Raw genomic sequence first — 19,023 nt, forward strand, 5'->3', positions numbered from 1 at the left:
GAATATGGCATTATAAATTCTATAGATATCTCTTGAATTTACATTTCGCGAAATAATTATATGTCGTTTGTAAAAAGTACTTTTCACTTTCGGATATATGTATATTAAATAAACAATATATAATTTCGATTATTTTAAATAATCAATATAGGTACTGTTAGACTATTACGTTAAACTATCATGTTTAATGCATATTTAATAAGTTACTATAATAAAGAAAAATATTAAATTGAGAGAACATTTATGCATTCAGTTAATTTCAAACGATTGCAATTCAATTTTTCAATAATATATGCATAAAATATTATTTTAAACATTTCTACTGATACTTTTTCCATAAAAGAGATATCGAAAAGTTCCGTAAAGGAATTGCTTGCATAATATAAAAATATGATAAATAATATTGTATAGCGTAGCAATATGTATATACGAGGATATATATAACATTTATACATATACTAAAAAATGAGCAGACCGACGCGCATGTTTAGTCTTGTTTACCGTATAAAAAGTACTTTAATTACAATACAATAAGAAACATTGCGAGTACATTTGTTGAATTATGTATATATAAACCTTCTCGGTATATTTACTACCTTAAATTACTTATATCAATACAGGCTACATCTACAAGGAAAATGTTGACAGAGACATGTAGAGATGATATAGACGTTCTAAATAGGTAGAAACAGGCTTCTACATTTATTGAAAAAAAAAGTAAAATAGAGAAAGAGATACTGTGTGTTTTTACGTCTATCTGCTCGTGGTCACACATACATATGTATATTTAGGGCGTAAGTTTACTAACTTTTGCCGATTTGCAGTTCTCAGAACCGCAAAAACAAATGTGTGGCTTCTAGTGACATTTTTTAAAGATATTTTCAAGTTAAACTTTACAATCGCACTCATTATTATTATAAATGTTGGCGGGGGCCGAATTTTTACAATTATCGTTCAATCTCTTCTCGGGATGACACTTTCAAAGTCGACATCCCGTGCGACGAATTTATCGTTTCGCCGCGAGGAAATTTGTTTTCTAAATTACATTTAACGATATACATATATAATAATGTCATTTGTGTGTGTTCAATTATTACTCCTCTTCGTCGAGTAATAATTTCTTCTTCCCTTTTCCATTTAGAATCGCTAATGATTATATTCATCTACAAAGGCATACATTCGTCTTTCTTTGAAATCGTCGACCACGATCGGAGGCGAATCGCATTCAAAAAAAGAAGAAAAAAAAACAACAACGAACCGGCATCACAATGGCAGTAATCGCGCACTTTGAATGACAACGCGAGATTAATCGACATATCAATTGGCCGCTATCGCAGTGGCGGTCCCGGTTGCCGCCGACGACGACGTTGACGACGATGATGACGACGACGAGGACGACTTCTTCTTCAACACGATATCCTTGATGTTGAGATTGACCTTCTCCTTGTGCGGCGGCGGCACGGATTGCTGGCAGAATCTCTTGAACTCTTCCAATTCACGCTCGATCCAGTCCATGTCCCCGCCTATATCTTTGGGCGTGAATACGCTCTCTGTAAAAGATACGTTCTAAATACTGGATACACTGACAGCTCGCCTGCTAGCACAGCAATGAGTGGCATAAAATTTGTCGTGCATTTCTTTTTTTTTCTTTTTTTTAATCTACTGAATGAGTAGAGAAGTGACCGTATATAAGAAAAAAGTGAGTAATATTCATGTCAGCTTCCAAATTCTTCTTGAATAATCTACATCACTATCCTTTATATAAAACAGCTAATTCCCATTTTCTCGAATTCTTATCATTACAATCAATTAGATATTCCCTGCAAAAAAATTAAATGAAATAAATAAGAATTTTGTTTTTTGAAACACTCGTAGAGGGAATAGATTTGTTTATCCTCTCTAAAACTTATTGCAGTTTGTCAGTAGTAAAGTGACAATTTTGTCGAATAAAGAAAAGAAAAAAAAAAGAGAATTATTATACTCATGCAGTACCTTGGCAAGCGTTCATTCCGACAAAGGGGAAAAGAGTATAACATTGAAAAATATAACTTGCTTTTTTATTTAATATTATCAGCAGTTTAAAAAATATCGTATACTAGTATCACATTCATGTATCATCTATCACGATTAAGTTACACCTGCATGATGTTTTTTGTGTCTTTCGTTGTAATAATTCGTTGCAATAATCAATCATAAACCTACTCGAGTGTTTTGTCTATTTACTTTTATCGATCGTTCGTTTTATCATATACATGTAGATTTCTTTCAAAGAGATTTTCCTATCGTCATACATTCTGTTAGTTCTCATGTATTTGCATTTATCAAGACGACACTGCCTTGCATCTTATATCTGCAGAAAGAAAACCCAGATTGAAAGAATTCGCACATTTAAGTGGAGATTACTAGCTGCCTTAAACTTTCGAACCAACTCGTGTGGTTACAAAGAAAAAAAGAAAAATGAACAGGACTCAATCGGAAGAAATAAATCTCGCGTAGGATAAGTACGAAAAAAATTAATTAAAATTAAAAAAAAAAAAAGCTGGTCACTTGTTTCTCTTTCTTTTCAAGAAAATTTGTGTGTAAAAGCTAATTCTCGAAGACATTTCTCAATCTCTTTTTGTATTTTTCATTTCCCTCTCATTCTCTTTTTCTATCCGATATTCAAAAAATCTTTTGACCTAGCAGATAACGCGATGTCCTAAATGCAGTGCAGTGTCCTCTTGACAATATGGAAGGAAAAAAAAGAAATTGTCAGTCTGATGAACCTACAAACGTCCAAGAAAAATATGCATGGATAGTTACTGTCATAAAAAAAGGAAAAGAAAAAAAAAAAATAAAAAAAAAAGAAAGAAAGAAATCTAATTGCTGAAAACGTGTAAATGTGTGTAATATATTCATATATCATGTATGTGTTAAAGAGAAAACAAAGAAAGTAAAAGAAGCAAATTTACATGTTAAAGTCTGATTATTGTTGTTTCTCACCAACGAGGTTCCAGTCGGATGACTGCGGGGATCCGCATTGTCTCGTGCCGTTTCCGCGTTTTTTCTTCTTCTTGCTCTTACTACCCCCGTTGGCGTTCACCACCACCGCCTCCTTCACCGCAGCACTGTTCGCCGATGCCTGTCCTCGCGCATCCTCCACATTCGTCGTCTCGGGCCTCACCTTCGTCAGGGTGACGCTGGTACCCTTGAGGTTGATGCCGTTCTCCGGTATCGGTTGACCGTTCGTCACCTTGCTGATCTGGATGTTGGCGAGCCCGGATAAGGATGATGTGCAGTCTATCGGTTGCGAGGTCAATCGACTGCGCAATTCCGCCAGACTCGACGGAATAACGCCGTTAGTGTGTTTCATATTCAACGTGTTACAATCGGCTGTCGTCGTCGTTGTCGTCGTCATTCTGCCAGTCGATGACGATGACGATAGATCGCCCTTGACAATATAATCGGGTTTGGGCGGCGATGTCAGGCCTGCATTGATTGCCTGCTGCAGGGCCGGACTTCGGATCGTTACCATGCCATTCTCCGACACCTTGATGATGGCCGCCTGCTGCGTCGGCGGTACTTTCATCGGTCCGAACGATGGATTCTTGATGGTCACCATGTTCGTGCCGGGGTTGTGCAGTATTCTCGCGGGTTCGTCCATCACGTGATCGCTCGCGAACCCGTCGTTGTTCTGCACCGGTGGTGACGTAGACGCTGTGCTTCCCGAATTGGCCGAATTCTTGTTTTTCTTCTTCTTCTTCTTGCTAGTAGTACTTTGAGAATCCTTCGACAAATCTACATGAAAAAATATTTTATATTTATCTTTATATATATGTATATAATCGTCTCACTATATATTATCCCGATGCATTTGCAATTAATGTCTACCTACCTTTTTCATTGGCTTTTGGCAACAGGTCTTGCTTGAGCTTGCCCGTGTCTACTACGATGACGTTTCCTCCGGCCTGCGGATTCGCGTAGCTCGATTGAACACCGCTCATCGGCGCGGCGATAATGGTGGTTTGTTTGGGCGGATTCACTGGTTTCGGCAAAGGAGCCGTTTTGATCGGAAGTGGTTTTGGCGGCGCGTCAACCTTTGTGATCGTGATGCCTGGTGGTAACTTGAGGTTCTCGATGTTGATCTTGGAATTCGGCCCAATGTCCTTAAACTGGCTACTGAGTGACGGCGAACTTACCCGCTCGTTGCATGTATTTTGGACCTCTGTAGGCACACGTTGTCGCTTGTTTGCGGTTGTTGGATTCGTTTTATTTACACTCTTTTGTGGTTCGTTCTTATTCGATACGTTCCTATTGTTCGCGTTGTTACTATTAATATTTTTATTATTGCTTTTATTGGCGTTCGATTGTACATTTTTGTCTTGTTGCGGTTGTTGTTTCTTAATTTTCTTATTAATCGTGGATTCGTTTGTAATATTCTGATTCTGTTGTTGCTGTTTCTGCGACACCGGCGTTTGAGGAGGTGTATTCGTTTTATTCTGCTTCTTGTTGGTCGCGTTTTGTTGATTCTTATTCTTATTCACCGTATTTTGCTGCTGCAGCACGTTTTCCTTATTCTCTGTGTTCCTTTTATCCTTCTTCGATTTGGAATTTTTAGCTTCATTGGCATTCTGCTGTTGAACTTTCTTCTCATCCGTTTGTTTGCCAATTTTCGACTTGTCGTTATTTGCTTGTTGCTTCAAATTCTTACTGTCGCAAGTCTTAGCCGAAGTCTGCGACGTCTGTTGCTTCGAATTGTTCGATTGTTGCAACTTATTTCCTTGTTGCAGGGGATTACTGTTATTATTATTATTCGTCTTAGCTTTCTTCTTTTTTCCACTATTACTCTGATTTTGTTCTTGTTCCGTCTTGTGAGGAGGCTCTTTAGTTTGTCCATTTACCAATGTAAATAGAACTTTATCCTCAGCCGGAGTCTGACCCTTCAGAGTGATCGTGACTGTAGGTTCAGCGCTGTTCGAATTTATTTCTCTTCTAATAGTAACTATTTGTGGTTGAGATTCTGTTTGTGCTACATTTTCGGTTTCCTTCGTCTTTGCTTCTTCCATCTTCTTCATTTCCTTCTTCAATTTCTTTCTCTCTTTCTTTGTCAACTTCTTATCGAGTAAGTCAACATCGGATAACTTATTATCTGTCTTATTATTATTTGAATTACTGTTCTTCGCACATGTGGTATTAATACTTGCTAATGACTTGCCTTTATTGCTTTCGACTTTATCGTTTTTCGCATTATTTTTATTTCCTTGATTGGAACTCGCATTTCGTACTTCGCATTTTTCCGTATTGTTAATACTCTTATTTTTCGCATTTGAATTCGCAGATGCCATTTTTGTCTTGTTATTGAAATTAGTAATACTATTATTACCGCTGCTATTATTACTATTGCTACAAACCTCCTGCTTCTCTTTTTTCCTAGTGTTTAATTGCTTTATCGCAGATAGAGATATGGATGGCGATGTTGGCAAAATAGAAACTTCCGGTAAATTACATTGAGGTAATGGTCTTTGAGGTACAGGTTTTTGAGGATCGACAACAGTGATCGTAACCTCTGGTGTCTTCTTCTGTAACTCTATTAATTTTTGTCTTTCCGTTTCTTGCCTGTCTTTCTTCAACTTTTCCTCAAGCTATAAAAAAATAACATTAATTAACGTTACATTAAAGTAGGGCTTATAAAGTAATAGTAAAATTATATAATATATATTATATATAATATATATAATAATAATATAAATATAATAAAAAATAATTAATATATTATAATATACAGAATATTATATATTATATAATTATATATAATTATATAATATATAATATTATATATAATTATATTAATAAATTATATATAATTTATATTTTAACAAACCTTTCGTTGTTTCTGTCTCGCTTTCTTCTCAGCTTTCTTGTTATTGTCTTTTTTTCCGCTCTGATTGCCTTCGATAAATTCTAACAATTCCTCTAAATCACGCTGATCTCGTTGATCGTGCTGGACCGTGGAAGTCGTCGAGATTGGAGTATTCGATCTAAGAACCGAACTCGTCAGGGTCTTGGATTCGAAATTGGTGTTAGGAATTGACGATTCAGACGGACTTTTCGGTGGACTACAGCCAGCTGCTACAGCTTTGCACTTTTTCGCTTTCTTCTTTGTCAGGAGTTGTCGCAGCCGTTCTCGCATTTCTTTATAATTTCGACTTACCGGCGCGACTGACGGCTAAAAACGACGCATTTATATATTATAATCTTCTTCAAATCGAACATACGTTTACGCGATTTTTCCCATTTGTTTAAATATAAGAATTGCCTCGAGACATCGAGACTCACCATCCCATGGCCAAAGACTTCGCAATAACAACAATCACAATGCCTCATATTGGTATCCCTCTGTGCAGAACTACTGGTGGAACACGAGTCCTCCTGACTGCTCCCCGAATCCGAACAGTCTCCATCTCCGGAACTCACTAAACTCCCAGATTAAAATGTAATTTAGTGCGCGAATAATCAGCGCAATTTTGATGAAAGAATATACATAGTATACTGACAATCATTACACGACACTCTCTTGATGTGCTCGACATTGGCTTGCTTGTGACATGCGTGCGGTGTATGATTGAGCGAATGAAGTCTGGAGTGAGAAGTCTGGGAACCCGTGTTTTTCGCCGAATCTGGTCCATGAGCATGCGGATTACCTATTTTCGTGCGAAGAAAAGATGTACGTAAACATGCGTAGGATAATAAATGTACAATCAAGTTGAAGAAAGAAAAAGAACTCAACGTGACGTGACGTGGAATATATAATGTGGAAACGATTCGCTACTTACACTTACCATGATGAATGTTGTGAGTCGCATTCGGCGTTTGCGTCATAGAATGCCTCGTTTGAGTTTGGGTCTGGGCGGATTGCGTGGAACCGGTCTTTACAGCGGGTTTCTGGTTCGGTTCTGGATTAGTCTTCGTGACGGAAGTCGGTGACGTTGCTTTGGGACGATCGTTCGTTACGGATGTTTCAAGTATAGCTGCTTTTGAAGATAGTTACGCATTGTTTAACATATATAATTTCATTGATATTAGCTAAATAATAACTGAAAATACAAGAAAAGTTTCTCATATTTACGTGTAGGCAAGCAAGGGCACATATCCCATTTGCGTCTCGAGTTCAGCAGGCAAGGACAAGGTGGATTTTCCAGGATCTCTTTTTTCTTTTCCGCTATTTCTCGCGCGTGTTGATAAACGCACGAACAAAGCTCCAGTTCGGATGTCTTCGAGATGGTATCTTTGCGCAGAGCACCACGTGTAATCGACTCCTTCTTTTTTTTCTCTTCGTCACTTGAATTGTCTAGCTTAATCTTCGGTGTCATTGAATACTGCACAAGTTCCTCTAAAAACGTTTATCTCTTCTTTATTTGAATCTCTCTACTCATTACTATATCATGTCTACACACGTACAATTACTTACGCAAAATTTTACTATTAATCTTATTCATAGAGAAGTATGAATTTGTATCTTTCTTCTCGACATTTTCGATTTTATGTTGCGTACTCTACAAGAAAAATGTCATTAATGATAACATAAATTACTTTTAAAGAAAATTAATTTATTACACACATGTAAAAAATGTAAAAGTTATATATATTTAATTTTTTTTTTAAGTTTATATATTCTCAAACTATAACTGCAATATATAATTTTTATTTTAATACATATATCTGGAAAGTAAAATTATATTATATCTGAATATTAAAATTTAAAGGAACATTACTTTTTATCACTAAAATATATCTCTTTTATAAAAAAATAAAATTTTTATTCTCTTTGAAAATGAGACATTAGCCAATAAATACATTTATAAGGTTGTAAAATGTAATCTCCTTACCATATTGCCTAATCCTATTTCATTGCATGTATGACATTCGCATTTTTTCCCATTCTCGAGTACCTCAATGTCGCTGTCATCACTGTGACTCCTAAAATAAATCATTATTGTATTATAAACTTGGAAAAATATAAAAATCCAAGTATACGGTTTAATAAATAACTGAAACAAAACATACCTGACTGATCTGATAGCATATTGCGCCAACCGACATGTTGCACGCGCATAATCGTAACAGATAGGATCGGTTTGACCAACCGCATCCATTTCAGTGGCAGTCAACGCCCCGGCTATGTCCGCCAATTTTTGATGCTGGGCCTTATTCCAATCGTCTAACAATATTTGGACTATTTCTATACTCGATGGTATAGCGATAGAATCCGAACTAAGATCTAATATTGGACTTATAGGTCGACTATCGCTTCCAGATGTATGTGCAATAAGCGAAGAAAATTGCCCATGAATTTCTCGCATATCACTGAAATAATTGTCGTGATTAGAATTGGAAAAAATTTTTTCATCAAGATTTTTTTTGTATGTAACATCTTACTTGCCAATATCCGGTGTCTTACTCAACATGCTGTGCTCCATAAGTTTGCGTGTTGTTGTGAACAATTCCCAAGCTTCTCTAATCTGTCTAAGTCTTGTCATACGAACTGCTTGTTCTGCACTGAAACATACTTTTTGCTTATACAATCCTATTTCATAATTTTCCATAATTCATAACTCTATCGAGTCGTCCAGAATAATTGCGTAGGCAAAATAATTTTGTCTTTTAACTTACTTGTATTTATCCATCCATGGTTCTGTCTCGGGCCATAAATTACCAATTCTTGTCATCTCGTCGTCAAAAAATAAATATCTGTGAACAAGATCTTGGTATTCGGAACCTTTCAATGGCAGAAGTTTCCTCAGCTGCAAATACAATGTATACATTTGAATTTAGCACTTGAGAATTTCGCGGATTGTTTTCAATAAAGTATATTATCTTACCTGTCCAATAAACGTAGGTAAATTATTTTGCACCAAAGCATCATTATATACATAAATCTGATACAACTTTTTAATAAAACAGTCCCATGTCAAGTTAAACTTGAAGAGGTATTCTTTTAACGGTTTTACTAATTCAGAAATCAGAATTGCTGTCGCTATGAGAGCATCATAGTCATCCAAGAGACCTACATTTTAAAAGATCAAGATATAGATTTTTATATCTAAATGTATATACATTTTTTGTAAAATAAAATTGTTATTTATGGAAAGTAGTACTAACCAGTAAGAAAAATTTCTGCTAAATTGTTTACACTATGATCGTGTAGAAGAACGAACAAACGAACTTTTACTTCTATCACAAATTCTTGCGCCTGGCTTACTAACCTCATAAACAGTTGGTGAGGATCTCTTTTGCATAATCTTAAGAGAGAAAAAAGAAGAAAAAAGACAATATTATATAATCAGTCAATAATAGTGATGCAAAGTGATATTTTAAACAAATGAAAATCATCCTTACTGAATAACAGTATCATGCATATTAACCAAAGGTAATCTGCTGAACTGAGACTGTGAAGAGTCGGATACGCGAGCTGTTTCCAGAGCGATGTTAAAGACAGTATGTATATATTGCTGCAATTCAGTCCACAGGTTCTGGAACTTCATAGCCTTCTGTAGCTCCTCCCTAAACATGTCTCTACCAAATTAATTTCCAATTAATATCGCATCCTTGCTCTTTCTCTTTGAGATTTGTAATCATTGCCTCTACCGTTTAGCTTTGTAAGAATCACAAGAACAGGATTCTTTCCCATGGTGGGACGAACTGTCGACAGTTGCCGCAGAGGAGTACAATTTGGCGAGCGCATCGGTGTTTACTCTAGGCGAGTTACGTCGATCTTCCTCAGCCGCTCTCGCACCCCTAATGAACGCGTCGATCACGCCTTGGTCCGTCGTTCTGAAGGTGTCTCTACACATATCAAATATTTCCAATTAATATCTTATCTTAACTTCTCGTGCTTGAGATATATAATCACTGTTCTTACTTTATAGCTTTGTAAGAATCGCAAGAGTAGGATTCTTTCCCATAATGCGACGAATTGTCGACAGCTGCTGCAGAGGAGCACAATTTGGTGATTGCATCGGTGCTCACTCTAGGCGAGTTACATCGATCTTCCTCAGCTGCTCTCGCACCCCTAATAAACGCGTCGATTACGCCTTGATCGTTCGTAGCGACACGTTCAAACTACAAAGATCAAAATGTCTGCTTGAGTAAACTCATCTATATTCTGTACAAAATTTGCATCCACAAATATATAGCGATGCTATGACAACTGATTGTTTAATTTAAAGAATTACTCATCATCTTGTTACCAATATGAATTTTGAAAAACAGTAGTTAAGAGATTTCAATTCAAAGCCTAACGAATAGATTGAATCCATGCGTGTTTCTTTGTGTCATTGTAGAGATGTGTCAGATCTATCTCTCTTATAGTACGTATATGAAAATCATTTGAAAACAATGTCATGATAATTATATTTCTGTCATTTAAATAAGACAGCTCTTTAAACTTATCACTATAAGTGTCACTCATCTTTCATTTCTCATCAACCATTTCTGAAATACTTAAATGTTATCTAATATACTAACAAATGATAACCTATAGTACTGTCTACAATGGTAACATTTTCAAAATAGTCGTATACTGTGATAAATACCTCTCGCACATATCTCTATAATACGAACAAACATAATAATACTCTGAAATAATGAAACTATGTAAAAGTATCATTTAGGGCTGGTTTCACCATCTCTGATTAACTCAATCGGTCGATTAAACTATATCCTTGTCTCTTTTTAAGAACGTAGCTGAAAAGAGACAAAGATATAGTTTAATCGGTCGATTGAGTTAATCGGAGATGGTGAAACCGGCCCTTAATCTATTAATGCATTGCGAAAGACTTATAAAACGTCATTATAATACAGTCTATTAAATTCCACAAAAAAAAAAAAAAAAAACCACATTTAGTCTACGATTGAATTCTTAAGCATCAGAAGGATTAATAGCGAGATCTCATGTTACGCAGAGAGAACCTTTCATCCTTCTTTCATCGCAATAAAATGACGATTTCATTATAATTTTAAACGATCAACCATCGCGTCTCGTCAGCGGAGAAAACGTACTTTGGCGAGCTCCGCGCTTCTGAGGTCTCTGAGGATCTCCTTTCCGGGGATAAGGCGCGTTCTCCCGGCTTCGCGGTCGGCTTCGTTCGCGTCGACCTCGTCTTGTCTGATGTCGTCGTGTCCGCGACTCCGGTTGACGGAGAAGCGCGGGAAAGGCGCGTCGTGGACGCGCGCCTTCGCGGTCGCCGCCAGCTGATCGTCGTCGTCCATCGTAACCGCGGTGATCCTCTCCCCGGTGACGGTGCCGATGGTGGTGTTGCTCTCGCGTCGATCCTCCTCGCCGTCGCTGCCGCTCATGTCATCAAGGCGCTACGCGTCAAATACCATGTACCTGTCACGTGCGAATCGTCCGTGTCGACCGACTACAATTTCAGGATCAACGATTCGCAATAACGGCAGTCACCCGGAACCGTGTAAACACCTATTATGCCAGGCCGCGCATTCGGTCAACACACTCTCGCAACACCTCCTCACTCAGCAGTCTCAGCACCTCAATCCTCAATATGGCGTCTCGCGTGCAAGTTCGGATGGCTCGACGCACTTGAATACAGTGGCGTAACCGCAGTTGGATATAAAATCGCGTCGCTGATCGGCAAAGCCGGTTTCGGGTGGCCGGTCTGTTCGCTTTTTAGTCGCGCTTTAGGGTTTTGTTCTAAAATTCGATTCCTTGGAATAGAGTAGTTTGATCGACCAATCGGGAGGGAGAGATTTTAGTTACTTTCGTTCTGATTGGTCGATCGAATGCTGGTCTGTTGGACCGCTATCTTCGTCAAAGATTCTGATTGGTTGACGCTTCTCTAGTATCATTCAGTTCATGTGTCTTATGAATTGAAAGAAAAATAAATAACTCGGGGATATATTTTCTCGAAGCTGCGTATCGCTGTATATCGCTTTTATCGTTAAATATTTGATGAAAAATGTCTTTCAGATGACCGAATGTAAAGAGAAACAGAAATTTACTTAAAAATGTATTATCGGAGCTCAATGGTTAGTTTAGGTTAAGTTAGAAGAATTTTTCCATCTGACATTTGACGTTAATGTTTGTGCTCGACAGACGCGAAGGTATACAGATGACGCCGAATGCGATGCAATTGGTGCATAGTGTATGTAAATTACATTTATATTCGCAGGTGAAGAGTACGAGAACTGTGAGACGACATTAGCGAGATTATCGGACACAACCGGTCTATTATTTACGTATCATCACTTCGCACAGCGATGAAAATCAGTCGCAAGATAATCACGAGGCAGGATGATGCAACGTCGAAGTGCGACTCGTAGTAGTTTCAGGAAGACTCTCGTTCGCGCTTTCGACCTTTATCATCCGGGATCGTCTGAGCTCGTTGACAAGAATGTTCAGGTATATCTGGACTCTGGTATGCTGGTACTTTCGACCCATCGTAAAATGGTTTCTGCGTCAAACCACGCAAATGTGCGAACTTCAGAGGATCTGTTACGGGCAGCCGTCCGGGGCCCCACGCGCCTTCGCCGTCGAGGAGTCCCTAAAGCAGTCGCGTAATGCGAAAATTAGGACCCTGGTTGCTTACCTGAACGACATGGCCGATAAACGGCAGATAACCACCAAAACGGAGCGCAAGATTCTGGAGAACGCTATCGAGACTGTGCTGATGACCAAGAATATCAATCCTATGGCGCATCCAGCCTTCGCCAAGTCCTTCGGCAAATGTGTGGAACTGATCTGGGGCTATCGTCAGCTGTGCGTCGAGTGCGAGGAGCTCAGGAAGACGTCGTACAGCACGGAGAATCTGGATCATGAGCAGCTCCTGCTGAAATTATGGACTCTGTTAATGCCGCACGAATTCTTGCACGCGAGAGTGACTAAGCAATGGCAAAAGATCGGCTTTCAAGGGGACGATCCGAAGACAGATTTTCGCGGAATGGGAATTTTGGGACTGGAGAATCTCATTTACTTTGCTCAAGAGTATCCTAACATGGCCACGCATGTGTTGTCTCATTCTAATCATCCACATTACGGTTACGCATTTGCTATTGTTGGTATAAATCTCACAAGCATGGCTCTGAAATTACTAAGGGATGGTAGCGCTAAGACTCACATATATAATTCTTCGAAAACTTTGCCGATGATTCGTGCCTTTCATCAGTTTTACTGTTACTTGTTTTATGAATTTGATGGATTTTGGATCGAGTCTAAACCTAGCAATATGATGGAATTCTCATCGATACAAGAGAAATTTGAAAAGAGCATTAGAGTGGCATTAGCTAATCCATCAACCGTTTTTAGGATAAATATGGCAGTTGACAATATTTAATGCGAATACAAATGCCTTGTACATCTAAGATAAGAAACAGGTAAAACAGATATATGAACGATAAGTGCAATTTTTTTCGACCAGCACACACAAAACTTAATTTTTATCATATATTTTCACAATATCTCACTTTTGTTGTGATATTAAAATGGCATTTAAGTAGATAGATTTCTGTATTATAAATCTATTTTTTCTTTATTAGTGATATAATTGACTTAAAGTCTTTTGATGTCAAGTGTGTTTTCTTATATCACTATTTTTATGCAAATGAGTACAGGTTTAGCTTTTTCCTCAAATTTATGTAACTTATATAGGTATACGAGAGAAAGTTCTTATTTAAAACAAATAATAGATACGCACGCAGCGCTTCTTTTTAGTTAAATTGCATATCATAAAATTAGAGAGCTGCTATGTATCCAATACATAGTTTATTAATTTAAATAATTTTATTCAAGACTAATTGTTTTATATTATTTTATTTTATTTTATTCAAGTTAAAATTTATTCAATAATTTTATTTGATGGATTTATCATATAGTATGCTATTGAAGCTTAAACTTTAAGACTTTGAGATATCAGTAAAAAGTATGCACAATTATTTTAGTTAAAATAATTGTCAATTAAATTAATTGAAAATTTGTTGATTAGTCTCTTTATGTGCCATTATAACATGTATTTATTTTAAGAAATAGTTTTTGACTTTTGTGTTTATCTCTTATTTACATACAAATAAATATTTGTTATATATTTGAAAATTAAATTGTTGAAGAAAAGTTTTTGTGCAGAAATTGGCTTTAAGGCCATTGAAAATAGAGATCTGCCACTGAAAATAGAGATCTGCCACTGAATATTTTGATAATTTTATGAGCATTATCAATATTGTGCCTCATATTTTATTCACTAATAATTCGAAGCATATTTATATTCAGAATATTTTTTATATATACCTAAAAAGAAAACATATTGAGCTAAACAAATCATTATAAAATGAAACAATGTCGATTTTACAAATTTACAATTATGTTCATATAGAACCTATGTTTGCATGGTATAGATGATATTTAAAGAAAATGTGCATAATTATTTTTGAATAATTATGAAAGTGCAAATGATTGTTAGATATATTCAATTTGAAAATGTGTCTTTGATCAAATTTACTTATTATCATCATATGAGGAATTGATAAACTTGGTGAAGTGACTTATGTTTAAATTTAAAGGTCGAAATCTTATTGACATCAGGTTTCCTGCATCAAAGATATATTTCTGTAAAAAAATGTATACATACAATACTTCACTCTTGATACATTCCAATTTTGTTTTTTTTTTCTAATTCTTAATAAAGTATAATTTATTTACAAATTCTGCTCATACAAAAAAAACTTTGAAAAAAATGCCACAATAATATCTGAAACGATAGAAGTAATATCATATACACAAATGATGGAATGTATATTGTGTGTAATAGCTTGACAATAAAAGTCTTTTCTTGACAAAGCAAATTATTTATATATTGCAACCTTTTAATATTGCTTTGTCTTTTCTAAATTTGCTATCATTACATAAACATTCTCTCTATATCACTATTTACTATAAATCTGCTTGAATATAGCTTGAGTAAAAAATATATCTATTTTCCTGTGCCAGAATTAATACAAATATTTGTACATTAGATTGTTATACATTATTAGATATTCGTTTTGCATTATCAATCAATATTTAGAGAAACATTAAATGCACTTAAGTTTGTAATATAATACTTTAATTATGTATATTTTAAATATATATAGATAATAATTTTAAATATATAGATTACAAATTAAATTTTCCAATTCTTTTAATCAAGTTCTTTTGCAATTTAAAAATAGAGAAACTTTTGAAGAAGACATAGATCTGCATTATTAAAGATATGCATTATTAAATTTAAAGTTATACATTTTATGTAATATATGTAATAACACCTAATGTACAATCAAAAGTTATTTTTACCTAGAGATGAGTGATGATAGAATTGGTATAGAGAAACATCCGTATTATATCTTTGGCAAATCAAACGTAATAGAGTTATTTTTCTTTTTTCTGTGGAGTCTCAGGTTTATGTTTAAATTTAGACACTGCTGTAATAACAACTAGTATTCCAATACAAATGCTGGCTAGTTTCAGTACCCATGGGTTATCATGGAGCCAATTTGCAATCATTTGCGTGAAATTATCGCTGTAAAAACATACACAATTATACACATCAATGTATATTATTTATGCATAAGTTAAGAATTTTAAAATAGTTATCTCTTCAAACTTACAAAGGACTTTGAGGTACAGGCACTTTCTCTGCTCTTACATTTTTGTACCATTCTTTGGCAAATGATACAAGGGAATTAATATCATATCTTCCTGTATCATAACGGTACATTTTGCCATGTCTGAAGCTGTACAAGTACAAAGTAACATATGTTAATATCAAACTATTTTTTTAAATTTGCGTTTATCTCTTTTTCTCTTTTATATATATTCATATTATAAATATTATTTATCAAATATTATTTTATATCTATATGCACACTTACAATATAAAGTGCGGAAGATCGTAAACATTGAATCTCCTGGCTGTAGAAACCCCAGTTGTGGATTTATTAATAAGTGCTACATTTACTCTCTGCTTGAGCTTTGCACCAACAGTTTCCCATCTTGCGACCATACGTAAGCATTGCACACAATCTGTACTGTAACTGATATTGGGCACAATTACAATGGATTACTTACTATTACTTAAAAAAGAATTATTGTAATCACAAATAGAATTAATTAAGACTTACAACATAACAAACCAGTCACCAGTTGTAGCACCGCTACTTGCTTGTGTTAAATGCTCAAATGTATCATCTGTGAGTTCCTTTACTGCAGGTACTTTATTCTCTGTAAACATAGTTAATATCTCTTCGTCGTTTAAACGTCCTAGAAAAGAAAGAAGCAATATAAATCCATAGTACAACTATTATAAATTTATAAGCACATATTTGAGAAATAAAAATATATTTAGTGATATATCACAATGTATACACAAGATGGTAAAATATACTGTATTGTCACAGAGCAATTAAACATAATCAAAACATATCTATACATAATTTCCATTTCTTGTCAAATCCATACCATCGTACAACAGAGGAAGCCCATGCCGGAAGAACAGTAGAACTGGTTCTTTATCAGTACTATATAATTGAAGTAATTGACTATCAACAGTCTTAACAATCCATGCAGACAAGGAATCAACTAAGTCCTCGCGCAGTTGAATCAGTTCAGCTTCATATTTATCGCATTCTGGACAATCTTTTCTTGCTAAAGGAATAGAATTGAAATCATTAGTAATCATAACATATTGTAATAATAAAGAATTAAAGAATCCATTGTTTTGCATTATTTTTCTTTTGATAACTATAAATGATAGTTATTAGAAGAAAAATAAAAATTATACTACAAAAATAATATATTTTATTAAAAAATCAACTGTAATAAAATTTTATAAAATTATTGCTTAAATAATACTAAAATTGTGACAGGGAATAAAATTTTAAAGAACCTTAAACAAATTAATTTTTAATATAAAAAAATATATATATAAATAATAAATCATACATAATTAATATGCAATATCTCAATAACGCCCTTTTATCAATTTATAATTATTTTACTTTATTCTCTCTCTCTCTCTCTCCCTGTTTTTCTGAAAAACATTCAGATAAGCAAAGGAAAAAAAACAAACTTACTAAATAGAACAATCACATATTTTTCGGTCTTTATAAGATTCAGGAGTTCTTCATCGTGAACTGTCTCCAGATTCGCGGCGTGTACGGCAGAAAAAATACATATCGCAAGTAAAAACGTTAACATTATTGTTAATTCACGTAAAAGATTGATGATACATGAAAAAAGCGTTTATGCACCCGGCAACCTATATACGTCAAACTTGACTCGTGTATAGTCACGGAATAAATAAAAGCAACGTAGAGAGGAAACTCTCATTTGTGTCACGACCTAGTGACAGTTGGCCATATTGCATTGTAACTAAGTTCAATATCTAGTTGCTTTTATTTTTTTCGCGTTGGCATAACTTGAACATTTACATGCACGCAGTTGGTAGCCCTTCGATTAAATTATTAAAGCGTGCTACCGGAAATGTTCTCTTTCGTTCTATACGTGAAGCGGTAAGCATTATTTTACGTTTGATCCACTTATAACGTATATTTTAATTACGTAAAGATAAAGTTATACATCCAAAAAGGTAGAATTACTTTCACGTAGTTTTATGACAAACTGCTGACGAAATGCTTAGTAGTTTTAGTAAATATATCATCGCTTATAAATGAAATAAATAAGGTTATAAAATTGATCGAAAAAACGCGCGCGCATTTGATACAATAGCATGTTTACGTTTCGTATATATGTTGATGAATCCAAATAGTCCATCGAACTTTCGATACGAAAAATATCACCGTAACAATGATATATATGTAGTCAATAGCATTTTGATAACCATCTCGTCCGCGTGTAGAATTTTGTAGACTAGCGGGAGTATAAAATAAATGTAAAAAATGGTTTGTCCGTAGGGCAGCATCTTTTATCCTTTCAATATTTTTATTTTACGAGTCATCAAGTTTTTTCAAATGGACTATATATAATCGCTCGAGTCTCTAAATGAGTAATTATTTATTGTTTTAGTAGTGTTTACCTCAAAGTCACATTTATATAAATATATCGCTTGCAAAAAAAAATTTTTATTTATATTTTTCATATTTTATAACTGATTTTTTCGGAGATATACATGATATGTGATAAATGCAAAATCAGATAATTTGTTGTTCGTTGGGACGTTCATATACATATACTATGTTGTTTTCGCAACGAGAATCTAGATCGATAACGTTATTTCGAGAACGGATTATATAATTGGTCTGGAATATCGCTACATACGATTTTGATATAAATTCCCAAAATAGGCAAAATACAATATTACATAAAAAAATAGTCATAAAAAATCTACGGCGGGTATATAAATAAAATTATCGATATTCATAATTATTTATATTAAAAATTTGCATCTATAATAAATATTAAAATTGTTCTAAATTATGCAAATCTCAAGCATTATGTTTATGTATCCGTCTTTAATAGCCACTTCGATGATTACAGCTCACAACATCCCTTTGTGCATCGAGGAACACTTCCGGTAATCCGCGAGCATCGCGTTGATTGTTCGGGGGCAATCTGGTGGCTATTACGGTCCTGATTCGAGGTCGGAAGTCGAAGGTTGAAAGGCATATATAGCGGTATGGTAGATAATACCTGCGCACACAGCACATACACAGTCTTGCAGGTACGTATGTATAGCTATTCGTATAGCTTGAAAATCGTGCGCCGGTATGTTGGCGAACGCCGGGACGTCGGCGACTACCGCAACCCCCGTGAAACAACCCCTGGACGAAGGCGCGGATTCACGAGGGTCGGCAGTCGTCGCGTGCTCCCGTCGTCATGACGAGACCAGCCGTCGTGAGAAGAGAGGCACTATAGGAATGTATATAATCGCGGCTCGCGAAAAGTATTTATATCAGCTCGCACGTATATTCATATATAGCGTCATCGTCCCGCTGATGATGGCACGCGAGAAATCGTAACCTCGTGAGCGTATGTATACGTGA

The 19,023-nt window shown here is 35.3% G+C and overlaps 4 protein-coding genes across 11 annotated transcripts in view; 2 read left to right on the plus strand and 2 right to left on the minus strand.

Moving 5' to 3' along the window:
• Positions 1-493: 493 nt before the first annotated feature.
• On the minus strand, positions 494-11,592 carry LOC145935731 (uncharacterized). Of its 3 annotated transcripts, none has more exons than XM_083037313.1 (19): positions 11,038-11,592; positions 9,899-10,098; positions 9,625-9,822; positions 9,376-9,552; positions 9,139-9,278; positions 8,859-9,043; positions 8,650-8,780; positions 8,416-8,535; positions 8,044-8,343; positions 7,866-7,956; positions 7,448-7,532; positions 7,106-7,369; positions 6,819-7,007; positions 6,534-6,680; positions 6,316-6,452; positions 5,861-6,205; positions 3,875-5,621; positions 2,983-3,777; positions 494-1,550 (listed from the first exon to the last, which is right to left on the minus strand). In XM_083037313.1, exons 1-19 carry the CDS (start codon positions 11,332-11,334, stop codon positions 1,318-1,320), a joined length of 5,781 nt encoding a protein of 1,926 aa, XP_082893439.1. In that variant the 5' UTR covers positions 11,335-11,592; the 3' UTR covers positions 494-1,317. The 3 variants fall into 3 exon arrangements, with proteins under 3 accessions (XP_082893439.1, XP_082893429.1, XP_082893420.1); XM_083037303.1 differs by having other exon boundaries at positions 6,813-7,007; XM_083037294.1 differs by having other exon boundaries at positions 6,813-7,010.
• Positions 11,593-11,845: 253 nt separating this feature from the next.
• LOC145935742 (ELMO domain-containing protein 2) lies at positions 11,846-14,635 on the plus strand. Of its 2 annotated transcripts, none has more exons than XM_083037326.1 (2): positions 11,846-12,099; positions 12,168-14,635. In XM_083037326.1, the coding sequence occupies exon 2, from the start codon at positions 12,390-12,392 to the stop codon at positions 13,326-13,328; it is 939 nt and encodes a 312-aa protein (XP_082893452.1). In that variant the 5' UTR covers positions 11,846-12,099; positions 12,168-12,389; the 3' UTR covers positions 13,329-14,635. The 2 variants fall into 2 exon arrangements, with proteins under 2 accessions (XP_082893452.1, XP_082893462.1); XM_083037336.1 differs by having other exon boundaries at positions 11,846-12,024.
• Positions 14,636-14,645: 10 nt separating this feature from the next.
• Positions 14,646-17,320, minus strand: LOC145935752 (thioredoxin domain-containing protein). 2 transcript variants are annotated; one of them, XR_014425270.1, is made up of 7 exons: positions 17,095-17,320; positions 16,481-16,666; positions 16,144-16,282; positions 15,895-16,056; positions 15,631-15,756; positions 15,317-15,542; positions 14,646-14,735 (listed from the first exon to the last, which is right to left on the minus strand). XR_014425270.1 is itself a non-coding variant. In XM_083037344.1 (6 exons), the coding sequence occupies exons 1-6, from the start codon at positions 17,216-17,218 to the stop codon at positions 15,392-15,394; spliced, it is 888 nt and encodes a 295-aa protein (XP_082893470.1). In that variant the 5' UTR covers positions 17,219-17,260; the 3' UTR covers positions 15,244-15,391. The 2 variants fall into 2 exon arrangements, 1 of the variants encoding a protein (XP_082893470.1); XM_083037344.1 differs by lacking the exon at positions 14,646-14,735 and having other exon boundaries at positions 15,244-15,542; positions 17,095-17,260.
• Positions 17,321-17,497: 177 nt separating this feature from the next.
• The window catches only part of LOC145935822 (uncharacterized), an 86,374-nt gene continuing 84,848 nt past the window's right edge, over positions 17,498-19,023 (plus strand). For all 4 annotated transcript variants that reach the window (XR_014425287.1, XR_014425285.1, XR_014425286.1 and 1 more), the window contains exons 1-2: positions 17,498-17,532; positions 18,518-18,701. The gene's annotated coding sequence lies outside the window, so the exon portion shown is untranslated. The remainder of the gene's footprint in view (positions 17,533-18,517; positions 18,702-19,023) is intronic.

This window comes from Prenolepis imparis, unplaced genomic scaffold (assembly GCF_030444845.1).
Source record: "Prenolepis imparis isolate NDT839.2.m4 unplaced genomic scaffold, iyPreImpa1.0 SCAF_1, whole genome shotgun sequence".
Classification (NCBI taxonomy): domain Eukaryota; kingdom Metazoa; phylum Arthropoda; class Insecta; order Hymenoptera; family Formicidae; genus Prenolepis; species Prenolepis imparis.